Source organism: Egretta garzetta, unplaced genomic scaffold, assembly GCF_000687185.1.
Source record: "Egretta garzetta isolate BGI_Z169 unplaced genomic scaffold, ASM68718v1 scaffold401, whole genome shotgun sequence".
Taxonomy (NCBI): domain Eukaryota; kingdom Metazoa; phylum Chordata; class Aves; order Pelecaniformes; family Ardeidae; genus Egretta; species Egretta garzetta.
In genome coordinates this window covers 1153191-1176725 of record NW_009258651.1, presented here as the reverse complement: position 1 = coordinate 1176725, position 23535 = coordinate 1153191, and the positions used below count along the sequence as shown (strand labels likewise).

The following is a 23535-nucleotide window of genomic DNA, read 5'->3' as shown; positions in this document are numbered from 1 at the left end:
CAGCCTTCTCTTCTCCAGGCTAAACAACCCCAGTTTCCTCAGCCACTCCTCATGAGACTTGTGCTCCAGACCCCTCACCAGCTTTGTTGCCCTTCTCTGGATGCACTCCAGCACCTCAATGTCTTTCTTGTAGTGAGGGGCCCAAAACTGGACACAGTATTCGAGGTGCAGCCTCACCAGTGCTGAGGACAGGAGATGATCACTTCCCTAGTCCTGCTGGCCACACTATTTCTGACATACATATAATGTATTTGCCAGAGCCTCACTACCAACAACTACCATTTTTCTAACAACATTTAGATCTCACATGTCCTAATTCCTTTGTCACTAGGGAAAAAACCCGAAGTATCAGGAAACAATACATGTTTGCATCTTCAAGGCTTCTAATCCTCTATATAGGAAGCAAACATGAATAATAGGTCTTGTCCAAGATGCAAGCTAGAATGTCTTCAGGTAATGGAATAGTTCTGAGATTTGCAGAACTGCTCTATAAACTGATGTATTATGTCCTTACACAAGTTTTGACAATCAACAAGTGCTAACTAGCAAATCCCTGAAGAAAGTTATGGTATCTGAAAACAAAGTTTGCTATCTGACTTCTTACATCCTATTTCTGAACTATAAGCAGTGTTTTTTGATCCATGATCTTCAAATTACATAAATCAAAGCATTTTTATCATCAGTAGGCTTAAATTAACTAAGCAGGAGTCTCCACGTCCGTTGGAAATATTTTAGAAATCTAGAGATCAGAACAGATGGAACACCGCTGCTCCAGAAAAAATGAATCTATCCTTAGCAATCTTAGACTGGAATTGTGTAGAATATATTAAACATAGTTAAGATCAAATGTTTCCTGTCATATTATCAAAGTTTCTAACAGGCAGGGTTAACTTGTACTGACAAGATTTTCTAGAAGAAAAAGAGGCAGCTTCCAGGGGAAAAAGAAAAAAATTGAAACTTACGTCTTGAAAAACCTTTCTTTTACGTCTTTGTTAAGTACAAAAACCTGTAAATAATCCACACCTACCGTGTTTCATGCTTTTTCTTGCGTAAAAGCCATTTTCACTATTGCTGTCTTCCCTCTTTCCTCCTCGTTTCTTCTTCTCATGTTGTCACTTCTCTAAATTCTTCTCGTTTGGTACTTTTCTCCTTCCCTTTTACCTGTGACAGCACTTCCTACTTCCTTTTGAACCCACTGCTCATTATTTTTCACATACAAAGACCATAGCCATAAAAAAAATCCCTATATATGTACACCTTGAAATACATCTCTCATATCCACTTGTAAACCTTTTTTTCCCTCCTTTCTGAGTGAGTCTTTTTTATCAAGGCCCTAGAAGGACTCCCAGCCACTATTCCTGTCTCTCTGAACTCGATCTATTTCAATACTGCTATGGTCCCAGCCTATCAGACTTCGTACTGGCAAAATTCTGGTGTGTATCTGTTAATCACGCCAAAAATAAAAGTTTGGTAGTTTAAGGGAAAGCACATGCCGGTTTTCTTAAGATGCACTTTCCACAAGAAAAACAAAGGCACTACTTTAAGGTAACAAATGCTTGAAGTTCTCATTCACAACTACTTGACCATCTGCGATAACACAGTAATCATACTCCATGTCTAAGACATCAACTAGCAATAGTGGGAATGTTGGTTTTAAAAGATTAGGAACTGAATTTCTAAATTATTCAGTGAGACATCCAGACTATAAAAAGTTCCCAGCTTTCAACTTCAGAATTTAAATTTTGAAATCAGTTTCACGATTAACACAAGAAAACCACAACCTAACATCTTACTTAAAGCCTAGCTTCATACTGCCATTCCCATAATACAATATGAAAGGTATTAATGATTTTGCAAAAATACACTTGGTAATATATGACCAAGTTGAAGAGCTGTACTATTTAAATATTCATTGAAAAACAGGTAAAAAAGGAAATCTATGTGTTTTAATCAGCATATAAGCAAGTTAAGATGTTGTGCATTAACAAGGGTTTACTGTACCTAGATTCTAATTGTTTTAAATGTTCCTTTTAAAATGATCCTAACTAGTCTTAAGTTAAACCTGTAGTAAAGTCGTTCCCCCACTTCTAGCCTAACAGGGCAGCAGAGTACCAGTTTATGTTGGAACTTGGAAGGTTTTAAATTGCTTGTGTGGTACCTTAAATTCTGTAGACTAGCAATTCCAGAAGACCATTCATGTCTGCTCCATTTGGCTTTTAGCAATGCCTGTTAACTTGCTAAATCAGGAGACAATATACTGCTACTTACACGAAGATATAGAACAAAACCAGCCAATTCAAACTAATTAATATTGTACGATATAAATACATATTATCACAGGTGATAAATAGCAATTATAAAGTGTATATAATTTGCTGCAAGAATATACGAGCCCACAAGTAACTTGGAACCCGTTTTGTTAAGAACTGTAAATACTGAAAATTGCTTGGTAGGTAATGAATTACGACAGCTAGCTACTTACAACTTAAGATCAGACTTTCAAATGCAGGTTTTTTGCATGTCAAATTACATTCAGATGGGAAGACAAAAGATCAGTAAAATACTACTTAAATAACTTTGATGCATTATACTACTCATAGAACTGCATAAAAAGGTACAAAAGTTACATAGATACAGTAACCTTTATTTGTGTCAGTTAAAGGATTACACAAGTCAGAAAGCAAGCTTTGCTTTAAATACAAATACTTGCGTCTCAAAACACCTGAAGATATCACTAACTGCTAAACTGGGATAGTTTACCTACCTGACACATTACGTCACTGAGCATATTTTATTCCAGGGTCACAGATACGGTTGTGATGGGCATGAAGGAAACCAAGATCTCCCATATGAATTAAGCTAAAAACTAAGCAGTGCCACTGCCAAAAATATTTTAATAAACATCCTGTTATTTATTTTAAGCTTTTAAGGAAACATTCAGAATTGCAACTTACCAGGATTATGATGAGTCACAGATTCTCCATTTTGAAATACATCTCCAGCCACGTTCATTCTACCAGGATTGAAAGGTCCTACACCAGTCTTGGTCTGTGAAGTCAAAGATGGGGTGTATGTTTGCATATTAACACCAAAATTACTTGACTGCAGTCCGTTAGATACATCTCCCAAGTTGGCATTCTGCAGTGATGTAACATGTGTAATCATTAAGTTCATGTCATGCCCTTCAGCATTTTCTAAATGACCATCACTCACAGAGCTCATAGCACCTGTTTCTAATGTAGTAACATTAGCAATCTGAATTTCAGAGTCTGGTTCTGTGGTTATACCACTATTACCTATTCCTGAATTTACCTTACTTCTTGAAAAACTGGAAGCTGAGAATTCCATATCGTTGGTTCTATTTTTACACTCTGGAAGTTTTCGTTCATTAAAACTGGAAGCATTCTTCTCTTGTCCTTGATTTGTTTCGATGTCTTCTTCATCATCAATAATAATAGTTTCACTTATACTCCCCTTTTGAGAATTTAAGTCTTTTGGAGGAGGAAGCATTTTGCAATCATTCCCTTGAAGTTCTTCATTTCTTGATGATGTAAATGCAGTGTTCCTTTGATCTGCTATCAGTGACGTGGAATTTTGCGGAGGTTGTATAGGTTCAATAAAAACTACGTCATCATCATCTTCTATAGGCGAATTTTGGAATTTACTAGGTCTAGAAACTAAAGAACTTGGTGGACCTCCAAATGTATTTCCTACATTTGCAAGACCTGCTGCCATGGTGGTATTCCCTAGTAGACCAGGAGTGTGTTCAGACAGTTCTAATCCTCCCAGAGGACTCGTGTCCATTCCAGATCTGCTGTTTAACAAAAAAAAAAAGCAAGAAAAAACACACCCAACTTCAGAGTAAGATATAACTTTCCAATAACAGTTCTTAAAAATAACTACAGAATTAATAGTTCTACAAAGTTTTACTTTGTTTTATTCCTGAGATCATGTACAGAAGAAACAAAGTTTCTCTATACTCTTCTTTGATTGTCTTAAATCTTCCTAATCCTATACTAGCAAAAAATTTCTGCCATAACCAACTCTTCCCATACAATAGTTACACAACAGTATGTTTAGCAATATGTACATACACAAGAAATATAATTTTTGATGGTATTTATTACATGATCCTGATTTCTCAGTCCCTTTCCCACCCACATACAGACAATGATCCTGTAACACTGCTTGCAAAGCAAGAACAAAAGTTACGACATGCAGAAAGAAAATTTTAATCCCTATTAAATTTCATTCCTATTAGAAATGTTGCAAGAGTTTCAATATCTGTAAGTTTATACCATAAAAGACTGAGGCGCATATCTAAATGCCTAGCAAAAAAAAAAAAAAAAAAGGCAACTCCATTTTGCATATTAACAACTTTTGACATTCAACTGATTCTCCCCCAATCCCATTCTGCCAAAGCTTCTTAGGTGACCCCAATATAACTGCAACACGGAAGTCAGCAAAAGAGGTATGGAACCACTGCACATGACGAGAACAGATACATTATTGAGCAGCAGAAGGTGCACAGCAACCTCTCACTTCTAGCCACCATCAGAGGCAGCTCACTTGAGGTCCTGACTTACTACCTCATGTTCCGCTGCAGCTTTCAACAACTTTATCTCTTCTTTTTAACAGCAAGTGATGCTTCTTCAGGCTCCTTCCCAACAGCTACTGTGCCTGGGGGTTTCTGTTTGCTTTTAGTAATTGTTCAATTTGGGGAGTCTGTTGTTTATAATTGTCAATTCTACCATGAATTAAAAAATTATAAAAAGCAACCTAGATATACAACTTCTGTACCCATAATTCCAAACCAGTATATAATCAGTGGTAAAGGACCCAAGATCTCCCTAAAAAACATCTGTACTAAAACAAACAAACAAAAAAAAAATCAGTAAATTAAATTGATCTTGATAATACACAACAAGAAAAAATACAGACATAGTTATGTGACAATTTGGGTATGTCTCGGAGTATACACTAGCATGTGACATCACTGAGCTTCTATGAAAGCCCAGAAGTCGTCTTCTGTGCTCTTTTATAAATCTTTTATAGAGGAAGAGAAATACAGGAAGTAGAAATACCCTGCTCATCAATACTTACCCATCCAGAAATCCACTGCAATCTGTTTACCTTAATTAGTTGCTCCAAGAGCTTTTATTTTCTTTCCTGTGGGGAACCTGCTCTTGTATCAACTTGCTGCCCTCTGCAAAAGCAGTGTGTTCTGAAACAGAATTAAAACAAACATTAGATAGCTGAAACAATTTCTTCATCTCAAACATCTTCTACCAACTATGTTCATTAAACTGGCTTCCTTCTAAATTTACAGTTTAGTTTTACATTCAAACCTGACTTTTAGCACTATCATTCTACAACATTAGAGAGAATGTCAGTCTATACAATCATTGCTGTAAGTAAAGCAGCAACAGTACTGTTTATTCTAGATTATCCACTCTGTCACATCACATTTCCAGAATCCTTTGTTTGATGCTTTATAGATAGATGGAAAAAATACAATGTTTGGTAAGAGACAGATAAACATAACTGCAGTTAAGTAATCAAACACTAGAATTAAGAATTATATCTGTAATAGAATATTAAGGAAATAAATGGTTCAAGTAAACTGAGCTGGAGAAAAGAAACCTTAGCAGCTATATTTCTTTGCTTTTTATCGTGCCAACGTCCTTGATGCTTGCAGCAAAATACACTATGCTAAAATTAACATATAGCAAAAGGAAAATTACAGAACATACATTGTAAATCTGGCTTACAATGCAATATAAGCCTTACATTGCTAATAATTTTCTAATTGTATACATGCACTGCAGTGATAATTAGCATCCATAGCTTATATTAACACATGTGACCATTCCCAAGAGAGTGAAAATGTTCAAAGTTCAAGCCTGCATTTATTCAGGTTTTATAACAGTCACTAGGTTTCCCAGACTTGGAAGCATTTTTAAAATAGAGATTATCAACTTGTGTAGTTATCTACCATTTGAGGACAGCCCTTAAAATCCCCAAACAGTAAAGCGGCCCAGAGCTCAAATACTCTTCTACACATTTACAACATTATTCAAGCCCTCTTGTCCATTAACTGAGTGGGAGTGAGGTGGGGGCAGGGGGAACCAGACAGCAAAACTGTGAACCAGATTAAGCCTAGGAGAGAGGCGACCACCTTTTAATTCCTTCATATGTTAGCCTTACAGCCTAATGCCATTATGTAATAGCATTTGAACCGCAATAAAGGTAACATTCTATTGGAATGAAAGAGGTTTTCATACAAAAAAAAAAAAAGTATTATCAGTGCAGTTGGCTTGTACCTCCCTGGAAATCAGTCAGTTACACTGAAGATTAATTTAATCCAATATTCTCTTTTATCTATCTTATTTTTCCCTCTAGGGCTTAATAATTCAAAGTTAGATTACCCTACATCTCAGCTTTTGCTGAGAAGTCGTCACTCAGTTAACCGATTCTTTAAGTTTCCCAGGTTTGTTCTGCATATTTTCTTTCTCTACGAGGACAAGAGCATCACAAGCACATAAAGCTTTTATTAAAGTTTTAAATATACCTGAACAGATGGGAGCAAAGAAGAAATGAGACTATGCCAAGACTATACCTCAGGCCTGACTCAAACCTTTCCTATTCCTACTTTTACAGAGGCCTAGTAGAAAGACAGACTTTTGGGTGTATTATACCATACATGCACATAATATGTAGCAACGGTAAGACCCATAGCATGTATCTTTTTGCCTAAATATATTTTTTTCCACAAAGGCTCTTAAAAAGGTTTTAATGACCTGTATTACTAGGTATGAAATAAAAAAAAGTTTATGTGCTTAACTGTTAGTGCATAGTCGTAAGTAAAATCCACATATATTTCCTCACAAATATCAGCTCCTACCTCTGAAAGACTCAGCAACAAAATTACACTCCCAAAATAGTATTTTTTCCAAAAATTTGCAAAATGTGGTAGCTTGTTTTCTAAAAATGCTAGTACCAAGGAGAAACAAAAGTTACATAGGCAATGTCACAGTATCTCTAAATGAACAACTACCAAAAAAGGAGGTATCTACAGAGTGAAAAGAATTAAAAAAAAAAAATCTCACACCTCACAACTGGTAACAGCGGAAGATGCTTAACAATAGAAACACAATTGCTTGAAACCTGTAAGATCGATTAGACTGATCACTGGATGAAGCGTTGAGACTTTGAAAAAAAAAAAAAAAAAAAAAACCCAACAAAACACAAACTGGTGAGACCTAGTCTGCAGCAAATGCATGTTCAATATTGCTGCAGAATGAGCTCCAGGTTTTGTGGTAGTGCACAGAACCAAAATTACAGCTGGATGGAAACAGGCACTACCAATATACAACGTCCTTCCTGAACCAGGTTTTGTGTATCCTCCTTTTAAATTAGGCTACATCACTCATCTATAAAAGCCTTCATGACGAAAAAAATTACAATCCCGTAGCTACATTCAAGGCTAAATTGCTGGAAGAAATAAAAGGCAAAATGCAGCCACTTCTCTAGAAGAATGGAAAATATTACAGCTTTTAAGACAGCCAGCTAGGCAACACTTCATAGGCCAAGTCTTAACTCCATAGTTGAATGATAAAAGTTTTAAATTTATCAGGAATTGCAGAAATTGGGGTGGGGTGTGCGTCTACCTAAAAAAAAAAAAGTATCAATTCCACTTTGACAAAAGCAGAAACTGGAATTTAAAAGCCTTTACTAAGTGCCATTAGTAGCACCTGGGATGAACGTGACAGAAGAGCCGAGTCATGGCTATGTACACTTGGAGCAAAGTCACAAAAATCAAAAGGATTCACTGAAATCCAGCCAAAACTACAGTTTCACCAATGCAGGGCACTTGAAACAGACATCCAAAGTAGGACCAGCATGTGCAAGTGCTTACACTCAAAGGCTAGAAGCCTAAAAATAAAAGGAAAACTTAAAAGACTGCTTTTGAGAGAATGCATAACTGAGACATCTTCAAAAGTGAACAGATGAACAAAATTCAGGAGACAGTATTATACAAAGGTACAAACACTGGAACAAGAAGAGATTGATTGATTTACCCAAGTGAAGGAATACTACTTTCTGCTAGGAAAGGACGGTATCCTAACTAAATTATTTACCTCAATAGGTACTGTGCTACATTTAAATTCCATATGCAAACTAGAAGAAACAGCATATTAATGGTACACCATCAATCACTTCCACTCAACGGTGACAGCACATGTGAGATAAGGGGAACAAGAGAGTCTGTAAAGCAATAACTGAAGACTTAACTACTTTTGTGCAGACTAGGGGAAGAGGGCAGACCAAACCCCCCAAAACCCCACCACCACTGAATGATGGAGACTGAATTCTTACAACACAGCCAACTGCAACCAGCTAGAAGACTAACAGGAGGAAAAGTAACTCCTGATCTAATTCTGAGCCACGCAACATAGTTCAAGATGTAATTATCCAGACAGCACTCCAGAAAAGCATATTTAAATTCCCAGGGGAATTAAAAAAAAAATTCATTACTTCAACATTTGACTTCAAAAAGGAGAACAACATTAAGTGTGAGAAACCCAGTTAAAAGGAAATGAAATGTAGCAGCTAGAAGAACAAAAAGCTTCTTGAGACCATGAAGGCCATTTAAAAACCCAACACATTAAACATGCAATCAATCTACGAAGACCCCCAAAACCCATAAAGATGACTATCAGGAAGTCTCTGAGCTAGAAAGACGCTGCAATTGTACTAGGGGGAAGGTTCATGTACATTTCCCTGTGGACCTGTACCTTTTCAGTAGGCACAGTTCAAGACAGGCTACTGAGCTACGTCAGAGCAAAGGCTTGTCTAAAATGCCAATTCTTGCCAATTTTACAAACAGTAACTTTCCTAAAGAAAAGGAGTACCCAAGAAGCCTGAACCACATCAGAAAACACAGACTAAACTCTTTGCATTGATGTTCAGTAAGGAAAAGATCAGGGAAGACCACATCTAAGCTCTCTGTCTAGGGGTCAAGTCAGGAAAAAACATCATATCAAAGTGCTAATAGAGGCGTACTTTAGAACAAATCACTAGGGCCACATGGCATTCACTTAAGGTTTCTAAAGACAGTCAGCAATTTTATATTTCAGTAACTATAACCAATTACTTACACAGAAGGTGATAACAATTACCCAAATAATTACAGACTACAATCCTATCTCCAACACTAAACAGACCGATAAACACTACAACTGAATAAATGCACAAAAGAAAAAATACTCGGGGAAAGACAACATGGATTTTGCAAAGAAGTAGTAATGCCTCACAGGACTACTGGAGAGATCTTTTGAAGAGTTCACATACTTGTTGACCCACTCTGATCAAACTAGTATACAGCACTTAAGACTTCCAAAAGGCATTCAAACACATTCCTCACCAAAGACTGCAGTGGAAATTATCTGTAATAAAGATTTAGGAAAGGGTTCTCTGGGGGATTTGTAATTAAAGAGAAAAATATCATGTGTTGTTTGCTGTTATCACAATAAATAGAAGCTACCAGAGGGGTTCCAAAATAAAATTATATAGGTCAACATACATAAATCAACCAAGAGACAGTGACTATGAAAGTGATGGTTTCCTAATCATACAAAATTATTAACAGCAGCTGAAAACAGAAACTGATTTTAAAGAACTATATAAGGAGAACACAATGCTGAATGCTCAGACAGTATGATAGGCAAAATCACTAGTGATAAATGCAAGGCAACAAACAGGGAGAAAAGGATAACTACATACCTAGCAATTCCTCTAAAGCAAAAGTCTAAGATCCAAGTTCCAACTCTCACTCTTTCAAATCAAATCTACTCAACCATCAATAACCAAAGAGGGAAAACAATATAAAAAAAGACGAATCAAGAACAACACAGAACACATTTGTCACTAGATAAGCAAGATGCTTGTGAACTATGGTTTTTGTCAAGAGATGTTCAGGTCACCCCCTTTACAGAGAAAGGGAAAAACAGATGAGTAACATGAACTATTTATATTAAAGGAAAAGTCTGCTCATTAGAAAAGAAAGACAATTTGAGGAGGATGATAAATCTGAAAAAAAAAAACCAACAAAAACCCAACCCAAACCAAAACCAACAAAAAACGAACACCCAACATAGAAGACAAATAGAAAGCTACGCCCAGTGTCTTACAACATACAAACAAAAAGGCACCCAGTGAAATAAATAATTAAGTAGCTTTAATAATCTATTGTGCAGGAAAACCATTTTCTTTTCTTCTTAATTGTGAGAATCACTGCTGTAGAAGGCTACAGAGGCCAGAAATGCAACCAGTTCAAATAGGGATTGGGCAAACATGAAAATAAATGCACTGATGACTGTTAAACACAGTGGTCCAAAGGCAGCTCTACAAAAGTCCTTAGCCAGCTGCTGAAAATCAGAATACACCCGCACAAAAATCATGCTATAACTGCTGAGTTTCTATTCATAGACATCACTGTGGCAAACAGATTAGCAAATTGTCTCTAAACTAGCACAGCAATTAATCTAACCTAGTAGAGGAATAATGATATTCTTACATGCAGAAGAAATTTCACTAGCCTCCTGGAAGCTTTATCCACTTACCCAACATCCGAATTTTGGCCTATGGCTGTCAGGCTGACTTCAGTTGGGGGATGGGTGTCAGGCTCTGGAATGGGCTGCCCAGGGAGGTGGTCGAGTCCCCATCCCTGGAGGTATTTAAAAGAAGGATAGATGAGGTGCTTAGGGACATGGTTTAGTGGTGGGATGTCAGGGTTAGGTTAAAGGTTGGCCTTAATGATCTTAAAGGTCTTTTCCAACCAAAGCGATTCTATGATTCTATGGGTGTCAACATTTAGGCAAAATAATCAGGTGAGCGACTAATCCGAACACTTCTCAATGTTCTGTGAGGCTACATGGTTCTAATGATCAATTCCTGACCGATGCTTCTTTGAACATAACATTTAATTCTTTAATTCAGCTACTTTCAAGAGTTCTTATCCTTCCTAATTACAGAAAGTCACTTTTTATAATTTGACTTTTCATAAGTCTGATGATCAAAACCTCAGTCTATTATAAAGACTGTATGCAGCTATCAAGAAGTTCTTTCTCAAGCTTAGCTTGACAGTATGCTGTAATGTCTTTGCTACAGCTCAGGAATGTTCATTCCCTAAACAACCAGATGCAGCCTACATACCATGGCTTTCTTGGGGTACAAGCCATCAACTGAACCCCAGTGGCTGACCAAACGTGTACCACAGCTGACCCCAAAAGCAAAATAAACCACTCCAATTAAAATCATCTTTAAGTAGCCGGTTTACATTGCAACTCAGGCAGTCTAATACAATAGCCCAACTATACCCACTTGTAAGGGCTGAAAAAATGCTAGAAAAGCAGAAACAATACAACATTTTTAAAGGGCTGCAATTTGGGCCTGCTTTAAGCTGCTACTGCAGTCCAGCCGCAATTTAGGTAATGAACATTATATACTGTGTATGGACAGACACCTACCTACATGAGTAGAACCCCATGTTAGGAAAAAAAAAGTCATAGGGCCATTCTGGGTCATCAGATACAAAACTCTTACCACAGGCAACCACACAATAAAACCGTTTTTCTTAAACATCCTTACTGTAAACATTCAGCATTTTTGGTTTGGTGAGGGTTTGTTTTGGTTTGGTTTTGACTCCTTATGTCCTTCCTGAGGGTTATTCAGTCATCAACCCAAGCATTTTATGCTTGGATATGCCTCAGATATGTGGTGGCTCTGATTTACTGTCAACTTTTACATCTCTGACTTTAATAAAAACTGTAACACTTCTAAAGGTCCACCTGGTTATCAGGTCCACAGACTCATTTTGTTATGCTATCAGGTGACACAGCTGTTTCTGCAACTACACACATAACCAGCCAAAAGTTGATCCAGCTGACAGAGACTTTCCTGACAGAGTCCCTTCTAGCTGGATCAGTTCCCCGAAAGAAAAAAATCTGTGTAACACTTAGCAAGTTGTGCCTGAACATAACAAGGTTGGTGTCACAGCTCTGAACTTCAGCATAGAGATCATTTTAGCAGACAGGATAGTAGTGACAAGCCAATAGCCACAGACTGCACTACCCTGACAGCAAATACTGTGTAAAACACTCCAAAATGCACATGCTGACTGACAATGAAGCAAGCAGGGATAGACTGAACATTAGAACACATGCATACCACTGGTCACAATCAGTAGGGTATCTGAAACTTGTAAGACTTTAGGCAAACCCCACATACTACAGTAAGGCCACAATGATACAACTATTTCATCAGTCAACCAGCTTCACACACAAATCATACTACCGAGTTCAACAAACACTTGCGCACTTTGGGCCAAACTCAAGTGCAAGTATTCGCAACACCAAAGTAAAACAAGGGTTTTTCTTAAAATATTATACAAGTTGATTATAAATATTAGCCAAGAGTCTGAATAACATTTAACACTAACCCATCAATACATTTATATTGCTGCTTTTCAGAGCACAGGTAAGAGCTTTCAGGAACAGGATACTAAGTTTAGGTCCACAAATCTAATCTATCCATTGCCTGAGTACCATCATTACTTCAGCCTAGAGACACTACTCCAGAATTTATTTTCCAGTAGTTTTGGAGCTGCTTCAAATTTCATTCTTCCCCCAGATTTTCAAAGCAGCTGTATTGATTGAAGAAATTAGCTTGCTCAAAGTCATTACCTAACACCCAAAATGAGTCTGGTCACACAGATTTCAGGGAATTTAAGAGAAAAGCACACGCACACAAGGACAGCAAATAAAAACAGGAAAAAGGCAAGATCTACATAGTGAAAGAAGTATTTTAAAGCAGTTGAGTCAGTAATTTTTGGTTTTAGTCAAAAGATAAACTATTTACACACAAACTAAAGCTTAATGAAAACATGCAAACTTCTGTATCTCCTTAATGTCTTAACTGCACTGCAGCCACCAGTGTTACATGTGAATTCTGGCATCTGGTTTCCAGCTGATGTTTCCAGGAACATCTGAATACCTTTATTTAACACAGCCTTTTCCTTGGGTCTTCCTACTCAACCAGTGCTGAGAATCACTCCCCTGTATGCACAAACAGAATCAAAATTCAGAGTCAATCTGAAACTTGATTCTATTCAGGGTCAATCTTGAATGCAAGCATATCCACACCAAGCACCCATAATTTTCGAGATTACTCACAGGGGAATAAGCAGCACTTGGCATGGGAGTTAATGGCAAATCAAAATCATAATGTTGACTATGTGTAAGTTTTCAGGCAGCCATACTGACATGTATCCCCACGCCCCCCCCCCCCAAGTATTTCATGGCTGTTTAATCATGAAAAGATGCTGATCAGCAAGAACCCAGCACCACTTCTAGCCTTAAAAGCCATTATGTGTAATGCAGTAGACGGTAAATTTTCTCTCTCTACTAATCAAGCAGCAACATGCTGCTTAAGGATATCCTTTATTATAAATGGAATAGAAAGGTGAAACAAGACAAAGAACCAAAGGACCCACAGAAGAAGTTGTATCTAAATGCTTATCTATTACTTATACCCAAATGCATATCTATTTCCAGCAAAGCAGGTAACACTAGACCATAGCAAGAGACTTGAAAGACGACCTAAGTGGAAAGGGAGCAGTACCGTAACAGTAGAGAAACACTATGCTAAAGACGTGAAAATAGGAAAAGGTCAAGTAAAACACTGAAAAATAGATAGTAGAAAGTGGCCTTAGTACAGTATGCAAGGAGGCCAAATTGTCGTTTGACATATCCGAGTTTTAAAAAATGTAACACTTAGTAGGAAAAAAAAATACATACTGAGTGGCTAGATGAGAAACAGACCTGAAAATAGTAAAATTATTTAGATGTCTGGACAGGGCAATGGCATACAGGCTGCAGATAAATGTCAGTGGGTCACAGCACACATTTTAAAAACATGCCTTACTCTTGCTCCACAGGGACCAATGAAGATTAATTGAGAATTCAAATCTATGAAGTCCCTAGCTTTTGCTAGCATTCAGGAAATTAAATTGAGATAGTAATACACAAGATGTATAATCCCTTTAAAACAGCATTTAATTATTACAAGTTCTAGGAAGCAGAGTTGGAAATACTCAGTTAACAGATGTGTTACAGCAAATATTACAAATTTAGTATAGATAGTAATGAGAAAAGGCTCTATAAGCAAATACTCTGTTTCTCTTTCATAAGAGATACAGTTGCATTGGCTATACTTTTGATACAATTGTATAATGACTATACTAACTTGTAAGCACCTAATATAAAAATTTTAAAGATTGCATGCTATTTGTGTAAAGTTACAAGAAATTGGGGGTACAGCCAATCACATATATACCAATCAAGTCTGAAAAAACCACAAGAGACAGGGAAGATGAAGAGAAATCTCAAGTACGAGAGGATAACTACATGTTCAGAAACAGATCAATTTATTAACTACAGTAATGCGGATTCTGTTAAGAAGCTGACCTTCGCTGGAAGATACAGTTGTTTTTTGTTTTAAGTCAGTACATTTAAGGTAGTTTTGAGAAACCTTTTTTAAACAATATTTCATGCGTTTAAATTTTATTAATAATTTTACCCAAACAGTACAAGTTTTGTTGGGTTTTTTTTGGGGGGGTGGGAGGAAAGTGTTCAAATTAACTTACAGTAAAGTACTGCATATCAACGGAGAGGATCTTCCTGGTCACCAAATGATATCAAACTTAGCTTAAGCACTGGAAGTTTAATAGAATAGTTGATGTTGGAAGGAACCTCTGGATATCACCTTATCAAACCCACCCCAAGCTCAGAGCAGTGACACATCAGAAATGAGATCCATCCTGAAGTTAAGTCAGGTTGTTAAGGTCATATCCAACAGAGTTTTAAACCCCTATAAGGATGTAGTTTTCCAAGCCTCTCTCTCTGGACACCCTCTTCCAGTGTGTGATTATCTGTGCTATTCAGAATTTCCCTTGTTGCAACTTATGCCCATTACCTGCCATCCTACCTATGCTCATCTCTGAGAAATGCCTGGCTTCATCTTCTCTATACTTTCCCATTAATTAGTTGGAGACAGCAGTAACATGTCCCTCCAGCCTTCTCTTTAAACTGAACACACTCATCCCTCTAAGCTTTTCCTTCCATTACGTGATCCAGCCCTTTAAGCTGGTGGCCCTCCACTGGGCTCACTCCAGTATATCAGTACCTTTATTATAACAGAGTCTACCCAAAACTGGACTAAACACTGTAGATGTGGTCTCCCAAATATCCAACAGTGGGGAACAATCACTTCCCCCGAACTGCTGGCTACAGTCTTGCTTAATTCAGCCCAGTATGCTGTTTCCATTCATCCCTGCAAGGGTGCATCATTCATCTTCAACTTGCTGTCCACCAGGACTACCCAAAGCTGCCTTCTATCCTACCAGTGCCCAGCCTGTCCTATTCCCATACATTTTGGAAATGAAGACGCTTTACTAATTGTCAACAAAGACTTTTAATGCTATCCTTCATTAGTGCTTCCTCTTGTTTGGTCAGGTTTTTTTAGATTTTTATTTTAACCTAGCATGCAGTCTACATTCATATGCATAGAGCCCATGAAACAAGTAACTCTGTGCAGGTAACTGGCACACCCAGTTTCTCACTGCCTGACTGCACAAATCTTTTTTACTAATGCTTTTAAAATCTTTTTTTTTTTTTTTTTACTTTTGCATATGCTTAGAAAGAGGAAAAACCATCACCAAAGTTTGTAAATGAACAAAAAGTTCATAAGAGGAAAAACCATCACCAAAGTTTGTAAATGAACTGTTCATATAGATCATTTTCCTTGTCTTTAACAATAACATCAGCTAGCAGTCTCAACCGAATTTTTCATTCCCGAGAAATACCGAAGTATCAGCTAACAACCTAGTATTTTTGGCCCAGTATGGACAAGTTTCTTCAACACAATTTACGTGCAGTGATTAGTATTCAATGCATCTAGTAATTCAGAACAAGGAAAACCAAACTTAAGAGTATATGAATACTAAGCTACATATAGGAGAGAAACCCATGTAGACTATGACCAAGTAAACAGCCACTGAAACTACAGTATAACAAAGGAAAGAAAACATTAACATCATAAACAAAATTAGATAAAGGAAGAAGGGGAAGAAAAGAAAATAAAACCACAAAATAATTCAAGTTCTGTGCTCCGGTCAGGTTGATGGGAAATGGGATTCAAGGCAAGAATAGATACAGTCAGCAAGGCAAGTACGATAGGTTTTTGCAGCTGCACATGCTGGCTGGCTCTAAGTTACGTTATGCAATCAAGACTCCAGTTTATCAAATTAGTTTTAAAAAGTAAAAGGTAACTTTATTTTTAAACAACTAGATGCATGCTGTATTTGCTAATGCTGCAGTTCCACAGCAATAAGCCACATCCAGTCTAGGACAGGATGGCTGTGTTTTTGAATTCCCACTCCTCTCTTCCACTTTCTCCAGCACAACTCTTTTTCCCTTTCTCACTAGCTGTTCACGGGTCCCGACAGACAGTCTGCGATGGGACCTAACGTGGTAGAAAACTGAAATACAAATAACACAGCAAACAACCAACACCTACACAACTCCCCTGAAAAAAAATTTCATTGTGATGATTCACAGAGCTAAACTGACTCCCAAAAAAAGAAACAGAAAAGGCCAGTGTTGGTAGAAAGAAGAGAGGACAATGACAACCCTAAGTTAGGCTGGTTTAAATTGTCATGCAACCAAGCATATGTGCTTATTTGTATTTAACCCCATGAAAAATACATTATATAGCATTTGTTCTAAGCAGTGTTTTGTCTTTTGAGTCCAAATCTGCAACTGGAATAGAAACCTGCAGAACATAAAGTGTATTCCAAGCCTAAAAAAAAAAACCAAAAAACAACAACAAAATTTAACTTTGCTAGTGGGCAGCTTTTCAAATCCTCTTTAAACTTTTGCCTAAAAAGAAGAAAGTGATGCCTTAGTAAGTTTTTCCAAATCTTAGTTAACCCAACTCTTAGTTACCCTACCTGCTGAAAGGCTACACACTGTTCCCTTCCTGAATTTGTATTGCTTAGGGAATAATCAGCACTCAGAAATTAAGCCTTTAACGTTGGGGGGGAGGGAGCACCCTATTATCTAGTAGGTCATTGGGTGCATAGTCTCTCCTAGACCAGGATTAAGTCACACCCTAATCTATTCTCTTTTAATTGAGGAATAGGCTGAGTTTCTACAGTCTGTTAATAGAAAGCATGTTTTCTACTCCTTAAGTCATTCTTGTAGGTCTCCTCCAAACGCTCCAATTCTTTTTAATTATTAAAAAATGCTGGACTTAGTTCAGATCATAATTGCTGTCTATACAGTATTAGTCAGACCATCTCAATATTTCTATTTGTTAATTCTTTGGACAGAAGTATAAATAACGATGGCCAAACAGAGTGACAATGGCAACAATTCCAAGATATATCCATCATTCGTGTCCAGTAAAACACAACCAACCAACCTTTGTCGCACTCTCCATTTTCTGTCACTTCTAAATTACAGATTTTTTTTTTTTATTCTAAGTATTACAGAGGACTTCTTACCTGACCTTTCTAGATACTACTTGGCTTCTTTAATGAGGCACCATCTACCAGAACAAAACCTCCCCTTCAGAATGAGCAACATAACCACCACCACCACAAGTAAAACAAAATAAACAATCCCCCCAAACCCATGCACACAGAAATACTAGCTATTAATTCAAGAGATACCTGGTAAATTTTTCCAGCTTAGTAAGAGTTCTTAAACATACATAGGCTGGCATATTAATCATCAATTCTTGCTCAAACAAAATGATGAAATTATTTCAGGTATAACAGAACACTAAATAGTCTTCCCCTTTCCACACACATTAAAAAAAAAAAAAAGAAGAAAAAAGACACTAATACCACACCCACATATTGTCACTCTTATCACAGGCTCCTAGGAGCCAAAGTTACAGAGCACAGTATACTAACCACCGTACAAACACAGAATAAGACTGTTCAAAGAGCAAACAAGCTAAACATAAGGGACAACAGATGGAGAGAGACAAAAAGGAGAATACAAGGAAACAGCACCACCATAAACAATGGTTAGAATTAGTTCTTGTTCTAAGGATGGTGTGTTTGAGTCCCAGAGTGACAGGAAAGGTGGTGGTTTGGTTTTGGTTTTAGTAGGCTTTGTTTCCTAAAGTTAGGTTCTTTTGCATTACCAGGTTTCAGCTGCTTTAAAGGGTGCACATAGGGAACTTCTCCAAGCATGAGGAGCATTACAGGAGAATGAACAATAGTGTTTAACTGCTCATGATGTCACTTTCTAAACAGCACTTAAAAACCTCATTAACAACAACAAAAAAGATAGGTAATACCCTTCACATCTAAACCCCAACTTTAAATTAAAGGCAAGTAACCTGTTACTTTTACAGCCATAAAATATAAGATGCAAAAAGACCAGTCAAAGCAGAAAACAAGGAAAGCACTCCTGTTCAGGATTCTAAATCCGCATCAACAGAGCAGGATCATTTTTAGCACAGCCGTAAGAAAAACTGTTACCACAAGGTACAGAGACCAAAAGCAAGGTATGAGATTTATGTAGTTGTGTTAATAATGCATGTAAATAACTAACACTTAATTGTTTATTAACAATTAAGAGACATCTTGCTATGTGGAAGAAATCTGCAGTCTGTTAGAAGAGTAGCGTGTGCTGTGTCTAAAACAAGAGCTAGATTACAGGCTTAAATCAAAGATCTCATGACAACGCTGTCCACAAGTGACAGACAGCCTGGAGAGTTTTCTTTTTGAGAAGGAAGGATTGCCTTTGCGATACTATCCCGAGCTAAAGGTCAGACATCCACAAAGAGAAGTCAGAAGCACACACTGAGATTTAGCTGGTATAGAAGGCAGCAAGTCTGGAAGAGAGAGACACTTGAAGGTCACGCATACAGAGATGATAGCTGAGTTTATGAATGAGATTAACAAAATTACTTTTTAGAGAAATTTGATGTAGTACTAGGGGTAAATGCCAAACTGGAGAGGTCTTACAGGGATTAAAGAAAAGGAACTCCAGAAAGAAGTAAGGTTTTCACCAAGGTTAAAACTTTCAAGGAGAGGGGAGAGGAAAAAAAAAAAAAGTTCCATCATGAGTGAGCTTTTGTTTAAAGTCCAGTACAGTTATATTGCACTGAAGAGCCTAAAGGAACACAAGATGCCAATATGCTTCCAACAAAAATCTGCAGGAGGAAAACAAACAGGTCTACGTTTCTAAGAGTGACTATGAGCTGTAACAAGCCTAAATTAGAAAATCGTGTGCATAGTTACCCTATGGGTTATGCCCAATTTTAACATCTTCTTCCAGTGCCATCTTTCATAACAAACGAATAGAGGAAACTGCACGTAGAAACCACTGTCGTCTCTTAATGATCTGCTTTCTTTGCCAGCCTCCCAAGAGTTAGATTGATGAGCTATGGTGCAAGTATCCAAGCGGTTGTTGTCCTATCAGTTAACAGAGTGTGCAACCAAATGTACATCACTACTTTGTACAATCTATTAAACAGGGGAAAAGGTGGAATTAAGATGACATCCTACTTAGCATGTGTCAAGAAGTATTAACACGAATGAATAGGGACTATGCCTTGATAGACTAGGTACACAAATTTAGGTATTATGACTTTTAGAAGCTACAGTGATAGAAACTGAAGGGTTCTGATAGTCTTGTAAGAGTTAAGGAAAAAAGTTTATGAACCTTAATGCACAGTTAAGTACAGAGCAACTAATGAATTTATTTTAGGTAAAGCAGTAATGTAGTGAGTGTTAAGTATGTTAGAGATCTAAAACTATAATTTCTGCACAACAGCAATGCATGATTAAGTAGTCTCACCTCAGACAAACAAAGCAAACAAAAACTCCACCACAATCCTCTTGTGCAACTGACGCTCAGCATATTTGGGGAGAGCACTGGTAACACCTGAGTACATTTCAAACCATTACTACAGCTATGCTAGAGCACTGAACACTTGCTTCTGCACCCCTGCCACCACCATCAGACTGTTCTCAGGTGGCTGATGGTCGAAGGAGCAGAGAAGGAAATTACGGTGAAGGTGGCTTGGGAAACACAGAGAAAGACATAGTGCTTAAGCATTAAGACAAACTTACAAAGCAAGAATACCCTCCGAACACAGAGCAGTTTGAAAAATACATAGGTGACAATCATGTCACTGGAGACTCTCAAACACAAAACTGAATAATCTGTTAATTTTAATTATGTTGGACTAGTAGAATGTGATGTCATCTGTATTATCACCATTGATCGAAATAAATTTTGTTCTGAGAGCAAATTGGAGTAAGAAAACAACTTTGATTGTTGACATGTCCAACCCACGAGATACTTCAGGCATGGGAATCCCTCAGTGCACAGTTATGATCTAACCTGTCTATAAAGGACAGTCGTTGATCTCATCTATTGCAACTGTTGATGTACTCATCCATACAGACATATAATCAAATTTTTGTGTGTGTGTCTGTGAATCCTACTGATCTCAAGTGTCACCGAGTTTTAGAGAATAAGTATGGTTTTTTGGCTTAAAAGCTCAGAGAAGACAAAAGCCTTAAACTGCCAAAACAATTTAAGTATAAAAAATTAGAATTGAAATAATAGAATCATGTATGTTGGAAAAGCCCTTTAAGATCATTGAGTCCAACCATAAATCTAACAATGCTAAACCATGTCCCTAAGCACCACACCTACTGGTCTTCTAAATACCTCCAGGGATGGGGACTCAACCACTTCCCTTGGTAGTCTGTGCCAGTGCTTGACAACCCTTTCAGTGAAGTGATTTTTCCTAATGTCCAATCCTCTTGTCCTATCATTTGTTACTTGGTAGAAGACACAGACCCCCACCTTGCTACAACCTCTTTTCAGAAGTTGTAGAGAAGATAAGGTCTCCCCTCAGCCTCCTCTTCTCCAGACCAAACAACCCCAGTTCCCTCAGCCGCTCCTCAGAAGACCTGTGCTCCAGACCCCTCACCAGCTTTGTTGCCCTTCTCTGGACACGCTCCAGCACCTCAATGCCCTTCCGGTAGTGAGGGACCCAAAACTGAACACAGTATTTGAGGCGTGGCCTCACCAGCTGGAGTACAGGGAGATGATCACTTCTCTGTCCTGCTGGCCACGCTATTCCTGATGCAAGCCAGGATGCTGTTGGCCTTCTTGGCCACCCGGGCACACTGCTGGCTCACATTCAGCCAAGCCACCCAGAGCAGTAATGAATGCTCCTTGGACATCCCAGTGGGGGTAAGGTATGGAGATCCACATGGCAACAAAGATACAAGGCTTGTTGATACATTAGAAACCACAGAAGCACCTGGGAACAGTCACATAGGAATTAGGGCTTCTCCCTAAGGTGGCAGGATCGATAGTCCAGTTAAAGTGCATCTACACCAATGCACGCATCTTGGGCAACAAAGAGGAGGAGTCAGAAGCCATTGTACAGCTGGAAAGCTAAAATAAAATCAATATAGTCAAAGTTTTAATTGAAGAGGACGTATCATGCAACTGCATTCCAGAAGTCTCACAAGTGCTCCCTTCTACCTAAAATTTCTCTTAGAAGTACAAAATGCTACCTGAAAAACTCACAAATCTTGGTCCAAAATGAAGAATTTTAATAGTAGCAGATCAAACATATACCAAGTTAGCATCTACTGCCAGCCGTATTTGCCAACAGCATGTAGGGTAGGCTACAGGTATGGAAGAAAAGCTAAGCGTCCTCTGAACTCTGATCTCTTAAAAATCCAGTTTTTCCTCCTGAAGAATTCACCCAGTAAGATTAAATCACTGAAACTAAGTTAAAGTTAAAAAGTTGCAAAAAAAGCGCTTTCGACTGTTGAGTTAAATTCAACAATTTCATCAGACAACAAAACTCCTGTAGGACACAGGACTTTAAGAGCCTCATGTGGCAAGTATTACCTCAAACTTCTCGGAAGGGGCAGCTTACTAGTCTTTTGAACTCTTCTGAACTTCAAATTTCAATCCCTTTCCACAGATCGGTTGGGTTCATTGTTATTTGTGATGTACATGTCTTTTGGAAAAAAGAAACTGTTCTCCACAAACACTGGATTTTCTATTAGTAGCAATATTTGATATAAATTCTTCGCAGAACTCCTCATTCTGCTTTTGTCACGTAGTATATCAATTGATCGAAAACTCTGACACGAGACAGAATTTCAGTAATTCTGTATTTAGTCCTTGAAACCAAAAAGAAAGCTACTGTAACAATGCAAGACTGTTCATGATGCTGCTGGACATAAAAAAAAAAAAAAAAAAGGAAAGAAAGCCAGCAAAAATCTGAAAGAGGTTGTACCAGTTTTGGTCCCACATCCCTCCATATACTTGAACAAGCTCTGCTGAAGACAAAGAAATTTGCTTTCGCTTTTTCACTGGCATTTGTACGTTCTTGCTGATGCAAATCCTTCTTAGCATATTATTCCAGGGCAAGCAATACTAGAATGCAATTATATATTTGGGGGTCAAAGAGAATTAGTAACAATAATATAAAGCAAATTTATTAGATACTCTAATTAAGAGAGTCTTTTATCAAAACAATTTAGTTTAACTACCTAATAATGTCCCATCATCATTTTTATTTCACAAGTTGTGGCGGAGGACAAGGTGCCATCTACTAGCATGCTTTTGTGCAAGACGTTAGTGTAATTCACGAACCATTTGGCAACTGCTTACTGAGGTTTACTGAATCTTAGCTATACAGCTGTTCTAGGTAGCATTCTCATCTTTCCATAGGCAGCCACACAAAGCTGCAATAATTTTTTCACACCAGCTCCAGTACACAACATCCTTTTTCACTCCCTTCCAACACAACAGCCTCCCTCCTTCCAAAGCATTATTTGCCTTGATCACTCTTAGAAGTAACTTTTTAACACGAAGAAGCATCAGAACAGGGGAACAGCTGTTAGACTGGAATGAAAAAATCAGATGGTAGCCTTACATCCAGGATGCGGTAGGAGTTAAAAAATTACAATTATAATTTTTAAAGTACAGTAATAAGTTAAAGTTTAGAATGGACCACTTTATTGATGATAACAGGCCATACAAACTCTCAGCGTCTTTCACGAGGTTGGGAATTTTAAAAGCTCAGACTAAATCCAAATCTGATGCCTCCCTCCTAAACATTGAGGTTTTGCAGAGAACCATTTATTCTTTGTATATGTAAGCCACCAAAAAGCGACAAAGAAAGTTGCAAGCTATGCAAATCTGGGAAATCTACTACGTAGAATGAGAAGGGGCAGGGGGGGAGGGAAGGGGAAAAAAAAATATTTCAAGATACAAGCGGTGGGGAAGACTACAACCCCCGAATCCCCCCTGTACCCAAGTGAAGAACCCAGAGCACAAGCCGGGCGCTGCCTTTTTGTTTTGTTCCCCGGCCGCACGTTACCCACCGGACCCGCCGGGGCCGGCTGCG

The 23535-nt window shown here is 37.9% G+C and overlaps 1 protein-coding gene across 14 annotated transcripts in view; it reads right to left on the bottom strand.

Annotated features, from left to right (window-relative positions):
• ZMYM2 (zinc finger MYM-type containing 2) overlaps positions 1 to 23535 on the bottom strand; it is a 92962-nt gene that overhangs the window by 68303 nt on the left and 1124 nt on the right. For 3 of the 14 annotated variants that reach the window (XM_035903755.1, XM_035903759.1, XM_035903758.1), the window contains exons 2-7: positions 14708 to 14776; positions 13057 to 13118; positions 10626 to 10729; positions 5104 to 5224; positions 3313 to 3814; positions 2955 to 3048 (exon numbers count right to left, since the gene is read on the bottom strand). In XM_035903755.1, the coding sequence (XP_035759648.1) occupies positions 2955 to 3048; positions 3313 to 3804 (586 nt within the window). In that variant the 5' untranslated portion in view covers positions 3805 to 3814; positions 5104 to 5224; positions 10626 to 10729; positions 13057 to 13118; positions 14708 to 14776. The other 11 variants (XM_035903746.1, XM_035903754.1, XM_035903756.1 and 8 more) reach the window with 9 other exon arrangements.